The sequence below is a fragment of the Pseudonaja textilis genome, chromosome 3 (genome assembly GCF_049901715.1).
Source record: "Pseudonaja textilis isolate UNSWEBS1 chromosome 3, rPseTex1.2, whole genome shotgun sequence".
In the NCBI taxonomy this organism is placed as follows: Eukaryota; Metazoa; Chordata; class Lepidosauria; order Squamata; family Elapidae; genus Pseudonaja; species Pseudonaja textilis.
In genome coordinates, this window is record NC_141992.1 from 25545691 (window position 1) to 25564668 (window position 18978).

Below are 18978 nucleotides of genomic sequence, written 5' to 3' on the forward strand. Positions count from 1 at the left end.
ACATTATTGATATTCAGTACTGAGTTGTATGTACTGGTATTTTACCTGGTAGTTTTGGGTGCAATGCTCTGATCTTTATCCACAGTGAAGAGATCCACATTTGTAATACCAACTTCAGTTGAGACTTTGACTTTCAACTGGAAACAAGAAATAAATAAATAATGAGTCTCTCTCACACACACTTTACATACATAAAACATGCTACATTTTAAACAGATAAGTAATATTTTTATTTTTGCTTCATTTTTGGAAATTAGGCTACTTCCAAATCTGTTTCTTTTCTTTCTTTTTTTGAGAGTGTATTAAAAAGAAGTCCAAGAATCAGCTTTTGATTTTGGATATAATTAAATTTATACATTAACATACTTCCATATGTTAATCAATCAACCCTTTCTTCTAAAAGTATTCATTTGTAACACTTTATTAATGATGGACCCTGCAGAAAAGAGACAGCACAACTTTATTCACTGAGATGATTGAAAAGATAGTACAGGAGGTGAACCAATGTTGATTGCATGAGGGCAATTCAGGGAAGCAAGAATTTGACTAATTAGTGGCTGACAACACCATTTTCTAATCACGGAATACTTACTATGGCTCTCTATGAGGCACTCTGCGGGATTATGAGTATTTTTTATGTCTTTGCTTAAATTATAGTGATTGAGACCAATCAGCATTATGCATTTAAATAACAACCAGGGAATGCCTGCTTAAAGTTCAATTTAATTTTTGGTTATTCGTTAGTTATTGGACCTTCATTATACAACTGATGCTTTTGCTCCCTTCTTCATTTCAATTTCCACATTTGGAAAATGTGGAAATCTCTTCCACATTTGGGGCCATTTCAATTTTAAAGTATAGGTTTAATTTAAAAAAAATTGTTCATCCCTTTTCTGTAATAATAAGAATAGAAGTGAACTTTAACTGTATCACTTCACGTCACAGCATTTGGATGTCTAATTTGTTTCTTGGGTTCATGAATTTTTAAAATATATATACTGAAAGGCATATGAGGCAAACTTGAGCATTTGGGCATTATGCAAACCAAAGATGGGGGAATGAGCAGCAGTTATTCAGCACCATGTTTGGAAGATGCTATGTTGGTTAAGTTCCTACTGGTAATAGCCAGATACTCAAAAGAATATAATAAAATAGAATGCGCAATGAAAACAATCAGCAAAAGCAATTTGAAAATCATTCCAGTTCAGAACAGAACACCAAGAGTTTATTCGTGAGCTTATTTTGTTTACAGTACTCAGCCACAGGAATCAATGGGAACTTGGAACAAGATTTTCTTCTCCTTTCCAGAGGCATAAAAGTATATGAACATATTCTGAATATTATTTAATCAACACCACATTTTACTTTGATTAACATTTCCACAGTAAATCAAGGAGGCAATTATGAAGTCAAACTTTTCATACAAGACACTTTGAAGATGACATTTGGGAATATTTAAAATAAGGATTTATCTTTTGTTTTGCTCAGGTTTGTCTATTGTGTTTGACACCTTACATTCATGCACACTCATTAATGAATATATCTTTACTTAACTCATTAAAGTTTAGATCATAATTGTTGAACTTACTAGAGCACTAAGTATGGTAATCTAATGACAACCTCTAATAAGCAGCCCACCTGACAGCTTTCTCCAGTAATAAAATGCCTTATTATTAAAGCTGTATTCTTACTAAGCCATCACCATTAATGCATGGCCACTAGTACTCACTTATGTAGCCAGAGTGCTTAAGCAGCTCCATAAATCCCACTCTGATGTTTTAAGAGAGATTATTACTCCAATTACTACATTGATTTTGATATGTATGGCAGAGCTTGGCATGTGGAAACAAGTGACTTCTAGCTGATGCATGCTGAGTGAGCAACAAGTCTTAAATGCTAATTTTTCAATAAGCAATTGAGGGGGTGAAGAGAATATCAAATATGGTAAACAGCTCTTGAAAAAAAAAGCACATATGCAAATAGTTTCCAACTGCCATCCCTGTCACTTTGGGAATGACCTAAAAAAAAGAAGCTCAATAGGAATGAAAAGATTAGACTGCAAGGAAGAAAATTCACAATGTGCAAATTGCTTTGTTACGATCTTGTTAAGATCTGTCAAAATATCGATGAACTGCAAGTAAGCTACAGAATAAATTTCTATTTCCTACTTCAAAATAAATGTGTTTCATGTTTCAGTGTTACTGAATACAAGTTTTTTAGGCCCAAAATCAGTTGGGCAACTTGCCCCTGGTCTTAAAACCACCCTTTTTTTCAGTTGCTGAAACATCTTCCAACTGCACTGCTGAAATTTCATCACAAAATTTATGGTAGTTTCCTGCCACTGCATGTCTCACAATGTGTTTAATGCATTAAAATAATCCTTCGAGGGTTGTCTTGAAAATTTAGAAAAAACGTGACCCACTTCATTTTGCACATTGCTATATCCACTGAGCCCCTCAGGAAAAAAGTTAGCCTTAACAATGAGCAGGAGATAAACATCCAAGTTTTTATTCTGTATATGTATGTGTGTATGTTTTACACACACACACACACACACACACACACACACAACCTGTCTTTATTTTAGAACAGGGGAGGGGACCCAATGACCTGCTAAATTGGCTACAGGTGAGCCCCTCTCTGACTTATTCATCTGCAGGAGTTCCCCCCTCCCCTCCAAAAAATCACCATGAAAAACTAATTAAATGAATGAAGATTTATGTGTCCTAGGATAACGTTGCAGGTTCCAAACAGGGTCAGTCACTGGGACCAGAGGTCTTGTCTTCCAAGATTTCGGACTCGTGCTGGAGCCAACCCATCTTCAGAGAATTCTTTCTAGCTTCCACTGACTAGAGAAAAGTTCCCTGAAGATTGGCTCCAGCATGAAAGCTCGGAAGACAAAACCTCTGGTCCCGGTGACTGACCCGGATTGGATTCTGCAACAAATTATATGTTGACAAAAATAAGTATTTTTCAACTAACAAAACCAAAGAACCACAAGAACCAAAATAGTTTTAATGAACAAGTTCATTCCCAGAATAAAAAGGGGCTTAGATTATATACCTACCTCAACTTTGTTTGCTATAAACCGACTATCTCCATTAATGCTGATTGTAAAATCATAATAGCCACTAGCAGGCTTGACACGCATGAAATTCAGCTCAAAGACATCTCTGTTAATAAAAGCATAGCTGTAAAATTGCAGAAAATTGATGGCCATATACATAACAATTATTAAAATGCCAGAAGCAGGATGTACTTGCTTATAATAGTGCTTCATAAAACCTCAAACAACAAGGGAACAGCATGAAAAATCACAAGATACTATTTGGAAACAAAAACTATGAATTCCAAATGTCAAAAAGACTGAGTTATTCATGAGCATCCTGGATCCATATCGATTTTCAATCTCTGCATTCTTTCCACATTCTTGGGAAGAATGGGGATCTTCTAAACTGAAAATGAAGTACAAAGGTTTTGAAAAACAATATTCTGCTTACCCAGAAAGAGAAAAAGTAGATTGCTGAAGGACTGTGGCTTTAGTTGCAACAGACTTTACGTGATCCAAGGTTACAGTTGCTTGAGTTAATGGCTGTGACATCACATTTGTCACTTTAAGCTAAAGAATGTAAAAGATTTATAAAATTATTTTTCTTCCTCATATATGAAGACTATCAGCTAAATAACAAATTTCCGGAAAAGGCAAAGCTATAGAGAAATCCTGACAATCTTCTGTTTATTTTGCCTCAGATATCATTTCTGGGCATCTTCCAAAAACTGGGCATCTAATTAATGCCTTGCTATAGCTTTCATTCTTGTTATTTAAATTTATACTGCTTCATATAGTATAACCTAAGTAGAGACTATCTTTAAAAATATTTCTTTTCCATTATCCATCAACTAAGAGGATATATTGTAGCTCGAGACAATTTAGGCAGGTGAGACAAATAAACAGCTCTGAAAACAGCTCAGCTTCATTCTGTCACCCCATCTTATCTATATTCCAAGCATAAATTGTGTGTACTTCAAAGTTTTATCTGTGATGAAATGGGGGAGAAAAAGCTAGCTTCCACATGACATATTTTTTTCTTTTTTATCCCACCTTTATTAATTTTTATAAATAACTCCAGGCAGCAAATATTATCTAACATTCCTTCCTCCTCCTATTTTTCCCACAACAACCCTGTGAAGCGAGTTGGGCTGAAACAGTGTGACTGATCCAAAGTCACCCAGCTGGCTTTCATGTCTAAAGTAGGACTAGAATTCAGTCTTCTGGTTTAAAGCCTGGTGCCTTAACCACTAGACCAAACTGGCTCTTTATGTATCACATCTTAAGAAATTGCCAGTTACCAAGAAACTCAGACCTTGGTATAATGTTTGATAGTACTAAAACAGTGCAGCTCCACTTTGGAGTTTTTTTCTGCCAATGTACTGTAGACCATGAGGGAACATTTAGATGATCAACAGCTTTCTGATCTACCTCCTTGCTCCTTCATGCAGTAACCAGCCTCTACTTCACATTGCTGAACTGCCAGGAATGACTTAGTAATGACCAAAGGCCCAGACAGCTATGATGCTCCTAGCTTTTATCCCCAACAGCTAGATAATAACCTACAAAATGAATGATGAGGCTGACAGCTGCTTTCTTAAGCTGCATATTTTGCTCCATGGTCCACTGTTGTATAACAAGGCATTATTAACACTGTCCATCGCTTCTGGTGCAGCTGATTGCACCAACCCTGGTTTATTCAATGAAGATAGTACTCCTTAAATTTACTGGTTTGGTATTTTTATCAAAATTGCTTTAGGGAAACTTGGGTTGAGAGGAGCTTTTAAAATTTACAATAGTGTTTTTATTGAGAAATAAATAATAATTTTACAAGATTTATAAACTGCACCAATCTAAATCAATAATAAAGAATGGACAAACGATCTAGAATAATCCAAAATATAAAAACTGAAAACCATTACAAAAATAGATGGGACACCTAAAACCACCCTAGGGATTTAAGGAATTGATTAGAAAACAGACCTTCTCAGTAATATGTCTATGGAGTTCATTCATCCAGGTCATGGTTGTCCCAAAGGTGCTCTTTTAAGAGATAACTGGACTTTTGGGGTTTTTTTTCCTTTGAAGACGTTTTGCTTGTCATCCAAGAAGCTTCAGAGCTGAAGAAGCTTCCTGGATGAGAAGCAAAATATCTTCAAAGAAAAAAACCCAGAAAGTCCGGTTGTCTCTTGAAAAAGCACTTTTGGAACTTCTCAGTAATTGCCACCCCATTGTGGACATCTTGACCCAGGTGGTTTGACTAGCCTCTACCCTCCTCTCATTTAGGAAAGCACTTAAAATTAATATGCAGGAGTTGTTTTAGAGCAGCAAGCCTAAATTATCAACTGTATTTCTTCAAAGGTAGGATGTATAACTCCAAGCATTGGTCATTCTGTCTGAGCCACTGGGAATTCAAGTTTAAAAGGAGCTATTGCTGTCCATTCTTATCCTATTTAAAGATAAATTCTAAAGGGTCATTGACATCTATTAATTAACTATCCATTAACGGGATTCTGAGTTTATACTTTGAATCATTAATCGTACTATGATGCTATATTTTTACTGATCACCAGGCAGTGATCTATAAGCAGGGCACAGCACACATCAATTTTATTTGCTTCTGGGTAGCTTTCCTAAATTCAGTTCAAGGTGTACTATAAGATTCTGCTCAGTTTAACTCCAGAGGGGGGAAATAATATTTGCATGGGAAGAGATATACTATATTTTTAAGTCTCTCATTGGTTTTTTTTAAATGCAATTCCCAAGACATGACTTGGCATTTTATAATACGCATTCTATAAAATACTCTGAAATTAATTTTTGGTTCCCAGTTCATGATCAGAGGATAGATTGGTTCCAGAAAATGTCAGTCATTTCTGTTTTAATAACCAGTTATAGAATTATCTTCCCAATGCAAACATTTTCACTTTCTACTTTAGGTATTAAGACACTCTTGGTGTAGCCACTGACCGTGAGTATTGGCTGATGGTGAGAAACTGCAGCAGATCCCTCAGTCACAGCAATGACTGGCAAATGGTAACGATTCTGGGAAAGGGAGGCTGCAGCACAAGCCACACTGAATGCTTCAGAAAGAATCTCAAAGTTTTTCTTGCTGAAAACTGCATTCATCAGCTGAATGAGCTGATCCTGAAAATAAAAAATAATAAATAAACAAAAGTTGATTTCAGCATTTTATTGTTTTAAGATACAAAAAGAAAGGAACTATGGAAAAAGAGGAAAAATTAAAAAGCTATATTATATACAGCAAATCATTTAACCAAATTTCCAAACATACCATTAAATCTTGATCCATGAAATATTTATTACTGCTATATTTATTACTGCTCATTCTTTCCATTACCTTGATAGAGAGTTAGTTCATAACCAGAAAACAAGCATATACTGGTGATCCAGTATCAGTCTAGGAATATACTGAAAAATAATTTTGGGAGGGCGTTGTCCCTTATGTTCAAAAAATCTATAATTCTTCATACAGTAGTAAGTTTACGGCACATACAGTAATCCATTTCTGTGTTCATATTTTTAAACCCCATTTAAACCAAAATTAGAAACCAAGGGGACAAGTCCATGCCATATGAGTAACAGCTTTGTTGTTCATAAAACAAGGCTGACAGCCAATCTCTCTAAAGTTTTCTCTAGTTTGTTTATAAAGTATGAAAAATATTTTGTTCAATTAGTATTATATTAAAACCAAAAGAAACATATGTAATATTTTTAAGATCCTTAGTTGTTGATAATATGGAATATTCCAATTCTTTATTCCAGATATTCAATGCCCACCTTAGCAATACTCTTTTAATTGTATATTTAAAAATATTGTAGACTTAGAATGACACAAAACCGGAGAGCCAGGTTGGTGTAATGGTTAAGATGCCAGGCTAGAAGCCAGGAGACTGTGAGTTCTTGTCCCACTTCAGCCATGAAACCAATTGGGTGACCTTGGGCCAGTCACTATGGCAAATCACTTCCAAATATCTTGCTAAGGAAAATGCAGGGACAAGCCCAGGCAGTGTATAAAAGTGGAGACTTTGAAAGCACATACACAAAATAGAATAATCCGAAACATTAAGACTGGGGTGTTCTAAAGAAAAAACTAGTGATAGAGCTGAAAACAGAGGAAAATTAAAACACCATTTTAATAATACAATTAAAAAAATCTAGGATATTGTTCTTCTGTTAAAAATGAATGTCTTAATATTTTATTAATCTACTAAAATAATGTAAGGTAGTTATTGTTGGAGTGCTTCTCAGTAAATCAATCTAAAAGTAATATCCATTTTTATAATTCAGTAGATTTTAATCAACAATTTTTTCTATTTTTATCTGAGATTAAAACTTTGATATATGCTATCTACAAATGAATTTTCCTTGGAATAACTATTCCTTAAAAGAATTTAAGCAATAGCTAAAATTAGAATTATTACTAATATCTGTTGAAATAGTGGAGCATATAGGAAATATACGAGACTTAACTTTACCACAAGGGTCTCCAATTTTTCTGGTTTTACAGACTGGCAGGAGGGCAAGAGGGGATGGTTCCATATGAGTGGTGGGCGAGTGCAAGCATGCAACTCTATTTGCACAAGCAGCGGGCACACACACCCTCCGGATAAATGGAGCTGTATGTGTGTGCTTGCCCATCCACTGCACATGCAAGTGAAGCGGCACGCATACTTGCACGCCGCTTCTGCAGCCCGGTTCTGAACGCGTTGCGACTTGGTAGTAGGCTGCAGCCTGGGGATTGGGGACCCCTGCTTTAGCAGGCATATAATGTTATCAGATGTTTGGTTACCTTAGAATTCATTGTCGAAGATAAAACTGTTACGTACAGGCCAATATTTTTACATATGTGGTTAACCAGAAAATTTGACAATAGATTGAAGTCAACAGCAACTTTAAAATGGATTTATAGCAGTATTATAATAGTACTGGGGTAATTACTTCAATACATATTTTAAAACCCCAATAGGATAAACATACTGATTAATAGTTTATCTTGCTTTTATAGATTAATGGGACCTATTACTTCTTGGAGGAGTTCTGCTCAAAGGGACTGAGGTTATCATGTAAATCTAAATGTGCAGGAAAGTTTCTGTACTCAGAAAAGGAAAGTGCTATCATTTAGAGGACTAATGACCTAGTATGTCTCAAAGCAGCTGAAGAGACATTTGCATAGAGCATGACCATGATTCCTGAGACATTTAAAAAATAAAGACTGTAAGGAAAAGGAAAGGTTTGTGAACCTTTTAGAAAGAGGCTGTTACTAATTTTGAATCCTTTTTGTCCATATTCTTCAAACAAAGAGAATTTAGTTATTGTTATTCTTGTTATTAAGGAAAGTTAGAGAGATTATTTTTTACCTCAATTTTAGGTAGTTAATCAAAGCATCACATCTCATTAAAAGCATTGTGGGTGGTTTCAAAATTTGTCAAACTGAAATCTTTATGTGGAATCATATAAAAGCATGCCAATATAAATAGGCATAGCCTTATTAAATTACAAAAAACTCAAGCAGTTTTAATTTTTCCAATAAACACAATCTATTTAAAAAATATCAAACAGTTCCTGACAACACAATGCATAACTCACACCAAATAATTACTTTAAATTGGACCAATTTGGGGCTTTGGTATTTTAAAAAGATACTTTATGACAAATAGCCTACAACACATCACTGTAGATTTACCTGGGTAATGTTTAAAGCATGTGATTTAGAAAGTGTTGGCTTTGCAGCAATTCTTAAAAAGAGGAAATAGACTCGAGACCTTTCTAGTCCATTACACATTCCCAATACGAATTGGAAATAATAGGCACTAATTATATTTTCATTTCAGCGAAACACAACTTTGTGACTAGCCCTTAACTGTCAAGACAAAAGATATTTTTTGGAAGATGACATTAAAAAGTAAGTAACTTGAATCTTTCTCCACATTATGAGGTCATCTGGTGTAGTCCATTAATTAATGCTTTTACCTGAAATTTATTAAATTTCTTTCAATTTGTTAAATTCACTGTTTCCATCCTGTCATTGTGAGTAACCTAATCACACCTGACATCTGAGCAGAATAACTCAGTATTCTTACAGATTACAAGCACTTTCTAGTTTTCCTGTAATTGTTGACTTTCCCATAAAATTTAAACTTGTATATCAGTTTTACAAACTGTGTAACTTTACAGAGTTTTACAAACTCTGCAACTGTACACCTAGATAATAAACATTTGTTATCTTTTTTTTTAACCTTTGCATGTGAAAGGTTTTTCTCTGTTTTAAAGATGCAGGAGGATCCTAAACAGTGACTGAAGAGTGATGAAGATTCTCAGTCATCTAGACAGAGTTGTCTGGAACTTAAAACATGGCAATTGGATTTTTTTCTGTTTGGTTTGAAACATTTCACTGCTTCCAACCAAAAAGAAAAAAAAATCAGTTGCTATAACTCCCAGCAACTGTAGCAGTCTTTCCATATATGTTGCTGCAACTATTTAACTTCAGAATTAAGGTAAGTGTATAGAAATAAACTATTTGCACTAAGTGCAGCCCAGAGCAAAGCTTAATAAGAGTTATTTTTCTTCTTTTTTCACTCAAGAAGCAAGAACAAGAGGATGGATTTAAGATGCAGGTAATACCATACACCATGAGGCCAATGCCTAGGGCTATTATTTATTTACATTGCGATAGTAACATCTTATAGTGGTGAGTCTATTTGTTACCTACAGAATTCAGGGGAGGGGGCTTTCACTATTTTCTGGACACAGTACTCATTTATTATTATTTTTAAACCCTGCTTTTTTGGTTGAGAATGTATATTCAATATGGGAATTATGCACATTTGTCTTACAATTGCTCTTAAATTTATAATCATAACTGAGCCCAGAATAATGGTCATAAGTCATGGCAATCATAAAGTGATGTGACTATCTGATTTTATGACTTTTTTGCAGCAGCATTTAAGCAAATGCCACAGCTGTTCAGTGAACCTATTTCCCCCAATAAGCATTTTTTGCTGGAATGGAAAGCAAATGTTCAAAATTAAGGCCACAGGAGCATGGGATGTGGCAAATAGTCATAAATGTGAGCCAGCCGCCAAGCATTCAAAATATTATCGCATGACCACATAGGGTATGTGTTAGGAATATAAGTCACCTAACAGGTATTTGGGATAGAAATATATAAACCAGGATAGACATTTTAAAACTGTATCTTTAAGAAAATGCAAAACTGTAGTTGGGTGTGGTTTCTCAAACGGCCATAAGATGGAGCCAGAAACCTGGATTGTTTTAGTCTTAGTCTCAGAAGAGAGTGTGTCTGAGTGAGTATCTGTTTCCTTCTGTTGGAAAATATTGCCGTTCCTCCATTTTTCCTAATTGACTGATATTTCTGGATTTGATGTAAGTCTGATACTGAACTGTTTTTTGACACTGGACTTTGATATTTGGATTATCCCTGGATTGAAAACTGACTGATTTACTTATGAATGACTTTGGACTGTGTTTGGACTTTGCTTAAACCTTTCTGGAAGTAAAAACCTACATGTACTATACAGTGTATCTGTGTACTGTGTGTGTATTATTCAAACACTTCTCTTAAATACGTCTCCCTGTATGCATCCATTTTCCTAACGGGGAATTACCTCAACAGTATGTGCCTGTTGTGTCTGCTGTAAATTTGAAATTGGATTGTAAGTAGCTCTGGGGAAGTATGTTGTAACTTTGAGCTAAGCAACTGGACGTTAAGTTAAGAAAGGACTACCAGTATTTCAATTCCATAATGCTAGTGATGGTATTGGGGAAAAAAAAGTGCAGATGAGCTCTGCATTGTTAAAACACCATTCTGCTTTGATACTGGCATTAAAACCTGACATTTCATTGTCACATAACTGAAACCCATATAGTTAAATATAAATTATTACTAATTTATGAACCCATTCACATCTTGCAACAAACAGTTCAAATTCAGCTTTGAATTTATTGTTCTTTATTCTAAACCATTACAATAGTGGGTTCCAAAAATTACCTACTTCTTTGATTGCCGGCTCAGTGCCAACATGATCGGAGAGTCTGTAAGTGGCAGCTACAAATAATGCAGTTGCTTCAAGCCCTTCTTCAAATTGTAGATACACTCCTCCTAAATCATCCAAACGTGCAACAAGATCCTACAGAAAGATAACAGCAAATAATTTTACACTTATCTCATCCATCTAACAATGTACAGCATGACCTCCTGTACCCAGGAGTTTTGCTGCCTTTTTTCTTTTCTCCTTATTAATCTTGGGATATTTTTTTCAAATCTAGGAGACATCAAATGGAGAAATGAGTATTCTGATTCTAATGAACACAACTCTAATGAACAAAATTCAGCACAGAAAAGATCCAGAATATTAAATGGGAACACAGAGAGAAAATTTGCACAGTAGGAGCTGGGATTAGGACAACAAGACAGCCTCAAGCATCCTAACCGTATAATGGATGGAATTTGTGAGAATGAGAGGGCAAAAGTAATTAAAATGTGGATAATGAAAAGACAGAAAAAAGGAAAGTTTGATCTCTTTTTGCCTCCCTTTGACACTAGCTACTACTGGTAAGTATCCCCACCTCCTTGAAATATAGCATGGATTCATGAAAAAAATGAGTATTTGAGACTTGAGTGCCAGTTACTCTTTTACTCTTTTAGAATATTCTTGGTATTTAAAATATAGTTACAGGTAGTCCTTCACTTACGACCACAATTGAGCCAATAATTCTAGTGCTAAGTGAGACATTTGTTGAGTTTTGCCCCATTTTACAACCTTTCTTGTCACAGTTGTCAAGTAAAACAGTGCAGCTGTTACGTTAGTAACACAGTTGTTAAGTGAATCTGGCTTCCCCATTGACTTTGTTCATCAGATGATTGAAAAATGGGATCACATGACCCTGGGACATTGCAACCGTCATAAATATGAGTCAGTTGCCAAGCATCTGAATTTTGATTACATGACCAGGAAAATACTGTAATAGTTGTGTGAAAAATGGCCGTAAGTACTTTTTTAAAGTACTGCTATAATTTTGAATGGTTATTAAGTGAATTATTGTAAGTCAAGGACTACCTGTATATTGTTTTAAAAATTGGTTTAACAAATTTTATGTGGTTAGTTAGATGAGAATTAGGTCACATTATAACAAATAAATAAAAAACAAACCTCTATTTCTTCCACAATGGTTCTTAAATCTGCCTGCTGAGATAAATAGGATGCAGTCTGCAAAGCCTGAATTGTTCTGAAACAACAGGAATCATGAAACCACCATTCTGTTGTTTTTGAAACAACAGAAACCATAATATATGATCCTATCAACTACAAGCAAATTGATCTCAGAAGTATGCGATAGGTATATTTATTAAAAATAGCACTAGTATCCATATGTAAAAAGGGTTGCATAAAATATGTTATTAAAAAGTTTTATGATTTGATTAAAGTCAATTTTCCCAGACTAGAAACTGCAGCGGTATCAAAATTTTAATATTCAAGTATGATTCTATGAGTAGCTAACTCAGAAGCTTCAATATACAGTAATCCAATTATATTCCCAGTTCTGCTCCATGCTTATCGCTTGCAAACCATGTGGCATAAATTACATAAGTGCCAGTAAACTAGACTTTGTTAAATAACTCAGTTCATCTTAAGAGAAAAAGCTATAATGCAGAAGTAAAAAACAACACAGCAGCCTAGCCTTGGCATTCCATATGTTTCTCTGAATGATCCTCAAGATAAACGCTTACGCCAAGATGTTTTCTTCTTTGCTAAGACGAGAAGTGAGTGCAGTCAGAGCTTCTTGGGAAGCAAGAGGAAGCCCAAAACCATTCAGGGCTCCAACAGCATGATAAATCTGGGTAATTGAAGAATCTTCACTGATAGCTTCAAGCAGCAATTCTCTGGTTTCATTTGAAATAGCAATCTAGGAATAATACACTAAATGTAGTATACACAAATCATTGCCATAAATATTTAGCATTATAGCAAATTGCTTCCTGATGGAAGTCAAGTCTTTAAATGCCTTCAAATTCAGAAACAAAAAGCTGACATGCCATATCAGACTATTAGGCACAGTACTGTCCATTCTGATGTACAACTCCTGAATTTCAGGCAGAGGTCTTTCCCATTAACTTTATGTGATCTCTTTAATTGGAGGACAAGGGATTGAACCCAGGAACTTCTCTTTATACTACTGTTTACATCATACATAAACTTTAAGTTCTTCAAAAACTAATGATACTGTCCTCTATAAATGAACAGTACTATTTTGAGAATTGAGACAGATGTTCAATCAGCTGATTAAATGAAATACCTTGAACAAAAGACATATTCCAACTGTGGTGCGCTCCAGGTTATACTTGCAGTCTAAAATCACTGCAAATTCTGCTTTAAGGCTAGTACTTAAGCTTAATCAATGTTTCAAAGAGCAGAATGAAAGAAAATCTGGAAATTGCAAACTAATAACTTGAGACAGCACTGGTTCTGCAAAAACCAGAAACCAGTAAACTGCCCTCCCATAAATTGAATGCATATCATACATTTCTGCTCATAAACAGCTTAGCTGAAAATCATCCAGGATCACATGTAAGTCACTTTCAGCTACTCAGAAATAAAATCAATTATAAGAATATTAACTACATAAATAGAAACGATATCCAGCTTAGAAACAAATTATGCCTAACTTTATTGTGAAGCCCTGGTAGTTTAATTTGCACTGTCACATTGCTTAAAACAGGTTAAATAATCTGCCTTCTGCTATAGTGCTATTTAATATAACCCCAATAACTGCTTATTTTAGTCTATAAACAGATGTCTTGGAAACAACTGTTATCAAATTAATCATAAAACAGATGAAACATTTGTACAAGAAAATATATTTTTCTCTGTAAAAACTGAACTTACCTCGCATCCAGCCAGTGCCTGACTTCCTTGTGCAGCATAGAAGAGGGAGTCAATACTATCAGAGTCCAATTTAGATTTTATAAAATTGCAAGCAGCCTATTAAGAAAAAAAGTTGGACTTAAATAATTAAGGCAATTAGCACATGCTAAATGTAATGTTTCCAGTTATTTACCAAGGGAAAATCTTACCAATGTAGGCTTTGAAAAAAAACTAATTCCAGGATAGACCTGGTATACTAGGATAGACCTGAGATCTGGTATAAGATAGCTCATAATTCATTTATTTCCCTCCACTACAATAACAAAAAATGAAAAGGCAAGTTCCTATTCTATTTCCTTTCTTGCTTATATTACAGGCTGCTTTGCTCCCTCATTCTCAAAGACATGAGGCTTTTTATCTATGGAAGCAAACAGAGGCATCTATAGAATATTTTTAGTACAAAACAGATAAATGCTTAGTTAAACATGGAGTACCTGATTTAGGAAGGTAACATAAAATAATACTGGATGTAAGGAATGAAGAAGGAAGGCATCTTCTAGTTCCTACAAGTGGTAGCCTCAAAGCAAATACTAAATCAGAGATGGATATTCATCAAGTACAAAAAAACACTCTTTCAATTTGAGTTCCATTCCTGGTGGCTTTATTAATATGTTGTCCACATTGCTCCCTAGGCAGCCACATAGAAATGATTTACCATTACAAACTTTGGAAAGTTTCTCATTTAGTCTGTAATCTGGTTTTCCTTGGAGGTCTCTAATCCAAATACTAAATAATACTGATCTTGTGTAGCTTCCAAGCCAGACACAGTTAAACAGGCTGAGACTTTTTTTTAATGGGTTTAATTAGTTGATACAGTGCAAATTGCCCTAGGTAGATAATACAAAAATAGGCAGCAAGTGAAGTGGTAGCACCATCTGTTGGAGGAACTCTATTGCTAAATCCAGAAAGAATTATAAATGTTTGAACTCATACAGAAATTATCTGTCTGAAATAATAGAATACATATAGCTGGATTAAAATACCCTGAAGAAGGTATGAGCAGCAGGAATAGGCATTAGTCCCACAGAAAAGAATATATTCTGCATAAAGAACATCAGTTTTAATTTCTATTATTTCCAGAAAAACCATGTGAAACCATGAAGGACCATTATCAATATAGACAATACTGATAAACTGAACACTATTCTGACTCATTATAAGGCAGATCCACTCCATTTTAAAAATTAATAATACATAGCCATTCCTAATTGATCTAAAGTGGGATGATACAAAATAGTATATAACAGGTTATATTGGTTCCAAAACCAAGATAGCAGTGCGTGGTATTCAACAAGCCTGTCATTCAATTTCATCTGTTGAGTATTATGGCTGAGCTGGGCTTTGAACCTTGATCTCCCTAATCAAACATATTGTTAATTACAATACAAGTCTTTTATATGTACACACTGGTTACTTCTATATTTTCTTGCTTTTGCCTTATAAAAATTAAGAAGTAAAATGCTTGTTATATGAACAAAGTTATATTCTTAAGTTTCTGTACTCCATACTTATAGGAAGTTCTCCAGGCCAGGGGTTGCCAACCTTTTGGACCTCAGGGACCACCAAACTCATAATTTTAAATCCCAGTGACCACTAACCAGTTCTGTGGGCATGGCCTAATTTGTGGGTATGGCTTGGTGATCATGAGACTGGCTTGGCTTGTATGTAAATATTATAAATATTTATATAAATATTGAATTTTTTATTAAAAAAGAGCAACTTTTACCCAAAATCAGGAAAAGCAGGCAGGCAGATTGAGATGCCCACAGAATCACAGATTCATTTAGATATGTGTCTATCTGCCATCGGCTAGCTCAGTCTGTCACATGAAATTTGCTTGTCATGAGTCTGCACTGAATAATAAACCTTCAGTCCTAAGGGAGGTTAAAGACTAGCTAGAAAGCAAGAAATCCAACCATTTCCTGCTTCCTAGCTAATCTAAATCTCCCGGCACAGCAGAACAACTGATGGTCGGAAAAATAGCAATTTAGCAGGCAAATTTGCCAGGTAAGGAGTGAGTGGGTGGGGAGGGTTCCCGCGGGCCATGTGGGCAGCGCAGCCTTGTGTTTCTATGCAGTCTGGATTAATTGCTTTGTGGGGATGCTCTGAGGGCGACATTTCTCTGTGGCCCACCAAAATTTTCTCGCAGCCTACCACTGGGCTGCGGCCCACCAGTTGGCAACCGCTGCTCCAGGCTGTGATGTAAGGTGACTGAGAATGAGACTGATGAATTCAAATACGGACAATTCAACTAAAAGAAGTTAAATAATAATAGTGAAGCAAATATTTTATGAATAATAAATTACATTATCATGTTAAAATGTGATAGTTCTTTATTTCTTTATCTATATATCTTCTTTATCTATTATATAATATACATAATTTCTTCTCTATTTCCTAAAATGTTAACAGAAAGGGTTCAGGTATACATTAGCCAATGATTTAAATAATTCAAAATTAGCAATTGCCTTATACAAAAGAATACACTTTTATTTAGGTTTCATTGCTTCTTTTGATGTCTCTCCCATGATCCTCCCTCAGAAGTAGAGACATTAATGTAAAGCTTATTGATGCAACTCCATGTATGCTTGTTAAAGATACTTGCAATAAAACTCAGTAACTTATTGGGATTTATATAAAAATAACAAACAGAATAAGGCTAAAGCATAACTAATTCCAAGTAAGAATTCTTAGGTCTTAAGGGGAAAAAAACTGTATAAGAACTCTCCTGAATGTATTATGAGAAGTGATTGTTTCAGTTTGTCTTTTTCTTGTACAGTACTGTCAGAGAGTAATTTTTAGCTTCAGGGGAAAGAGGAGAGTTTTTGTGGGAGGGGCAGGCATATGTGTGTGCACCTGTGTGCAAACACCTATTGCTCGCATGAATGGGGCTGCAAGTGGGGCTTTGAGCGCCCATGCTCGCAGCAACGCTCGTGTGAGTGGGGCTATGTGTGCCCATGGCCCGGAGGTTGGGGACAACCTGAAGTACATATTTGTGTACCTGAAAGAAATATTACTTTCCTACAGCAAATGGCAAAATGTATGCTTACAGTAATTTTTGTGCAGATAATCCATTCATCATGAATTCATCAATACTCTGAATGTCTCAAAGATATATCCTCACCTTTTCATCAGCCACTTTCCCACCTAATTGATTCAATCCTACGATGGTATAATAACTTCCTTCCAAATCAGAAAATGGACGATCCAAAGAGTTTTGTAACCTCTGAACATCATGTAGTGTGAGATAATGACTGGGAGTCAAGGCTGCTATCTTGTCCACAGATATTAAGACCAAAATGAAAAATGAAAGATACCCTGAAAAAAAAGAAGAAAAGTTAAATGCCTGTGAATATCATTGTGGAACACGTATATTAATTTTTGAATAATTTTCTTTATCTAGTTGGATCATTACACTATTCAGATATCTTTAGCCCAAGGAGAAGCAGTATTATAGAGTCAAAAACATATAATTAGATAAATCAATTTGATGTTCATGTGCAACATACTGTTAACATGTTTTATTAAATAGGCTATCTTTCCAACATAACAAGGAATATATTTGCAAATATTAAAGTTGATTTGTTTTAAAAAATATCTGTATTCTACTTATCTTGGAATGAAAAAAGCCATTTTTATTAGCCCAAATCAAAATGCGAATAATTGGCTGAAAGGGGACAGATGGAGAATTGTTTTAGCTCACTTGCAATTAATTTCCTGCCACCTATAGTGCAAAGAAGCTTGTAAAACACAAGAGGTGGAAATAGCCATTCAAAAGTAACACTGACATTCAAAAAAGTTTGTCACAGGATTTGAAGATAGGCAATACTAGTCTGCCTCAAATACAAGTAGCTTCCCATTAATTTAGAATGACCATCTGAATCAATCGCCTTCCAATTTCTCATTCACACCATTACAAAACAGAAATGAATCCCACAAACCTTTCAAGTTACTTAATCCCAATTTTCTTGTCCTTTTTTAACTGTACAGAGATTCAAGAGAAAGTGGCAGAAGCCAGGTAGTATCAAACCAGGCTTACTTGTCAAATGGCTGAAATTATTACAATCTTTTAATGCAATTTTATATTCAAGAATGTGTTTTCTGAACCAGATTAAATTTACATCCGCATGGAGATTCAAGAACATAATTACCTAAGCACAATTACCTGACAGAAAGCATCAAAGCATCAAGAACATAATTACCTAAGCACAATTACCTGACAGAAAACATCAATGAACATAATACAAAAATGTACAAAATGAAGGCATAGGCAAATATAGCCCTCACAATATCAAACCCTAAGCAGTGAATGCTATAGTAGCGGACAGGCTATTTAGAGTAAGTTTAAGGAACACATACAATTGTCACTTGCTTTAAATAACAACTAAGGCAGTTCGCTCCAAACAAGGCTCAGCGTTTGCTTGACAGACAGGTGAAGCTTTTTCTATCAGCCTTGAGATCATAGGTAAGATTCATTCTGGTCGTGCCAAGGACCTTTCCCAGATTCCCTGAGGGGGGTCTCACACCCCAGACTTCAGAAAGGGCTCCTCTACCCTCCCACCCTAAGCAGGACTGCAAAAGCAGCAATCCCTTTCCACGCCGTCACCACCTCACCCCACTCCTTACCCGGGGCCGCCATTTTCCCCCTCGCCTGCACACCAAGGGAAGACCCCACTTCCGCCCGGAGCTGTGGAATATACCATTTAGCACGACGTAACACTTGCTCTTAAACAGCAGGATTAATATTTGGACAAGGCAGATCAATTTGCTCCTTTCAACCTGTGGGTGTGGAACGCAATTTAAAGAATGGAAACGTCGGCTCTGGTGCTCATTTCCCCTTGGTTAGCACTAATGGTACGCTCCAACACGGTGGCTTTGGTACTGGGCGGAGCCTCAGAGAGGATGTGGCATCCGCTGAATGGCTGGCAATCGAATCCTTTATATCGAAGGAGGTACATTCAA

General features: G+C 35.5%; 1 protein-coding gene across 2 annotated transcripts in view; it reads right to left on the minus strand.

Annotated features, from left to right (window-relative positions):
• Nucleotides 1–18687, minus strand: part of RPN2 (ribophorin II) — a 35485-nt gene extending 16798 nt beyond the window's left edge. For both annotated transcript variants that reach the window (XM_026697578.2, XM_087929075.1), the window contains exons 1-10: nucleotides 18643–18687; nucleotides 17141–17334; nucleotides 13978–14073; nucleotides 12822–12997; nucleotides 12244–12319; nucleotides 11086–11220; nucleotides 6020–6196; nucleotides 3501–3619; nucleotides 3068–3173; nucleotides 46–137 (exon numbers count right to left, since the gene is read on the minus strand). In XM_026697578.2, the coding sequence (XP_026553363.1) occupies nucleotides 46–137; nucleotides 3068–3173; nucleotides 3501–3619; nucleotides 6020–6196; nucleotides 11086–11220; nucleotides 12244–12319; nucleotides 12822–12997; nucleotides 13978–14073; nucleotides 17141–17334; nucleotides 18643–18655 (1184 nt within the window). In that variant the 5' untranslated portion in view covers nucleotides 18656–18687. The remainder of the gene's footprint in view (nucleotides 1–45; nucleotides 138–3067; nucleotides 3174–3500; nucleotides 3620–6019; nucleotides 6197–11085; nucleotides 11221–12243; nucleotides 12320–12821; nucleotides 12998–13977; nucleotides 14074–17140; nucleotides 17335–18642) is intronic.
• Nucleotides 18688–18978: the final 291 nt, after the last annotated feature.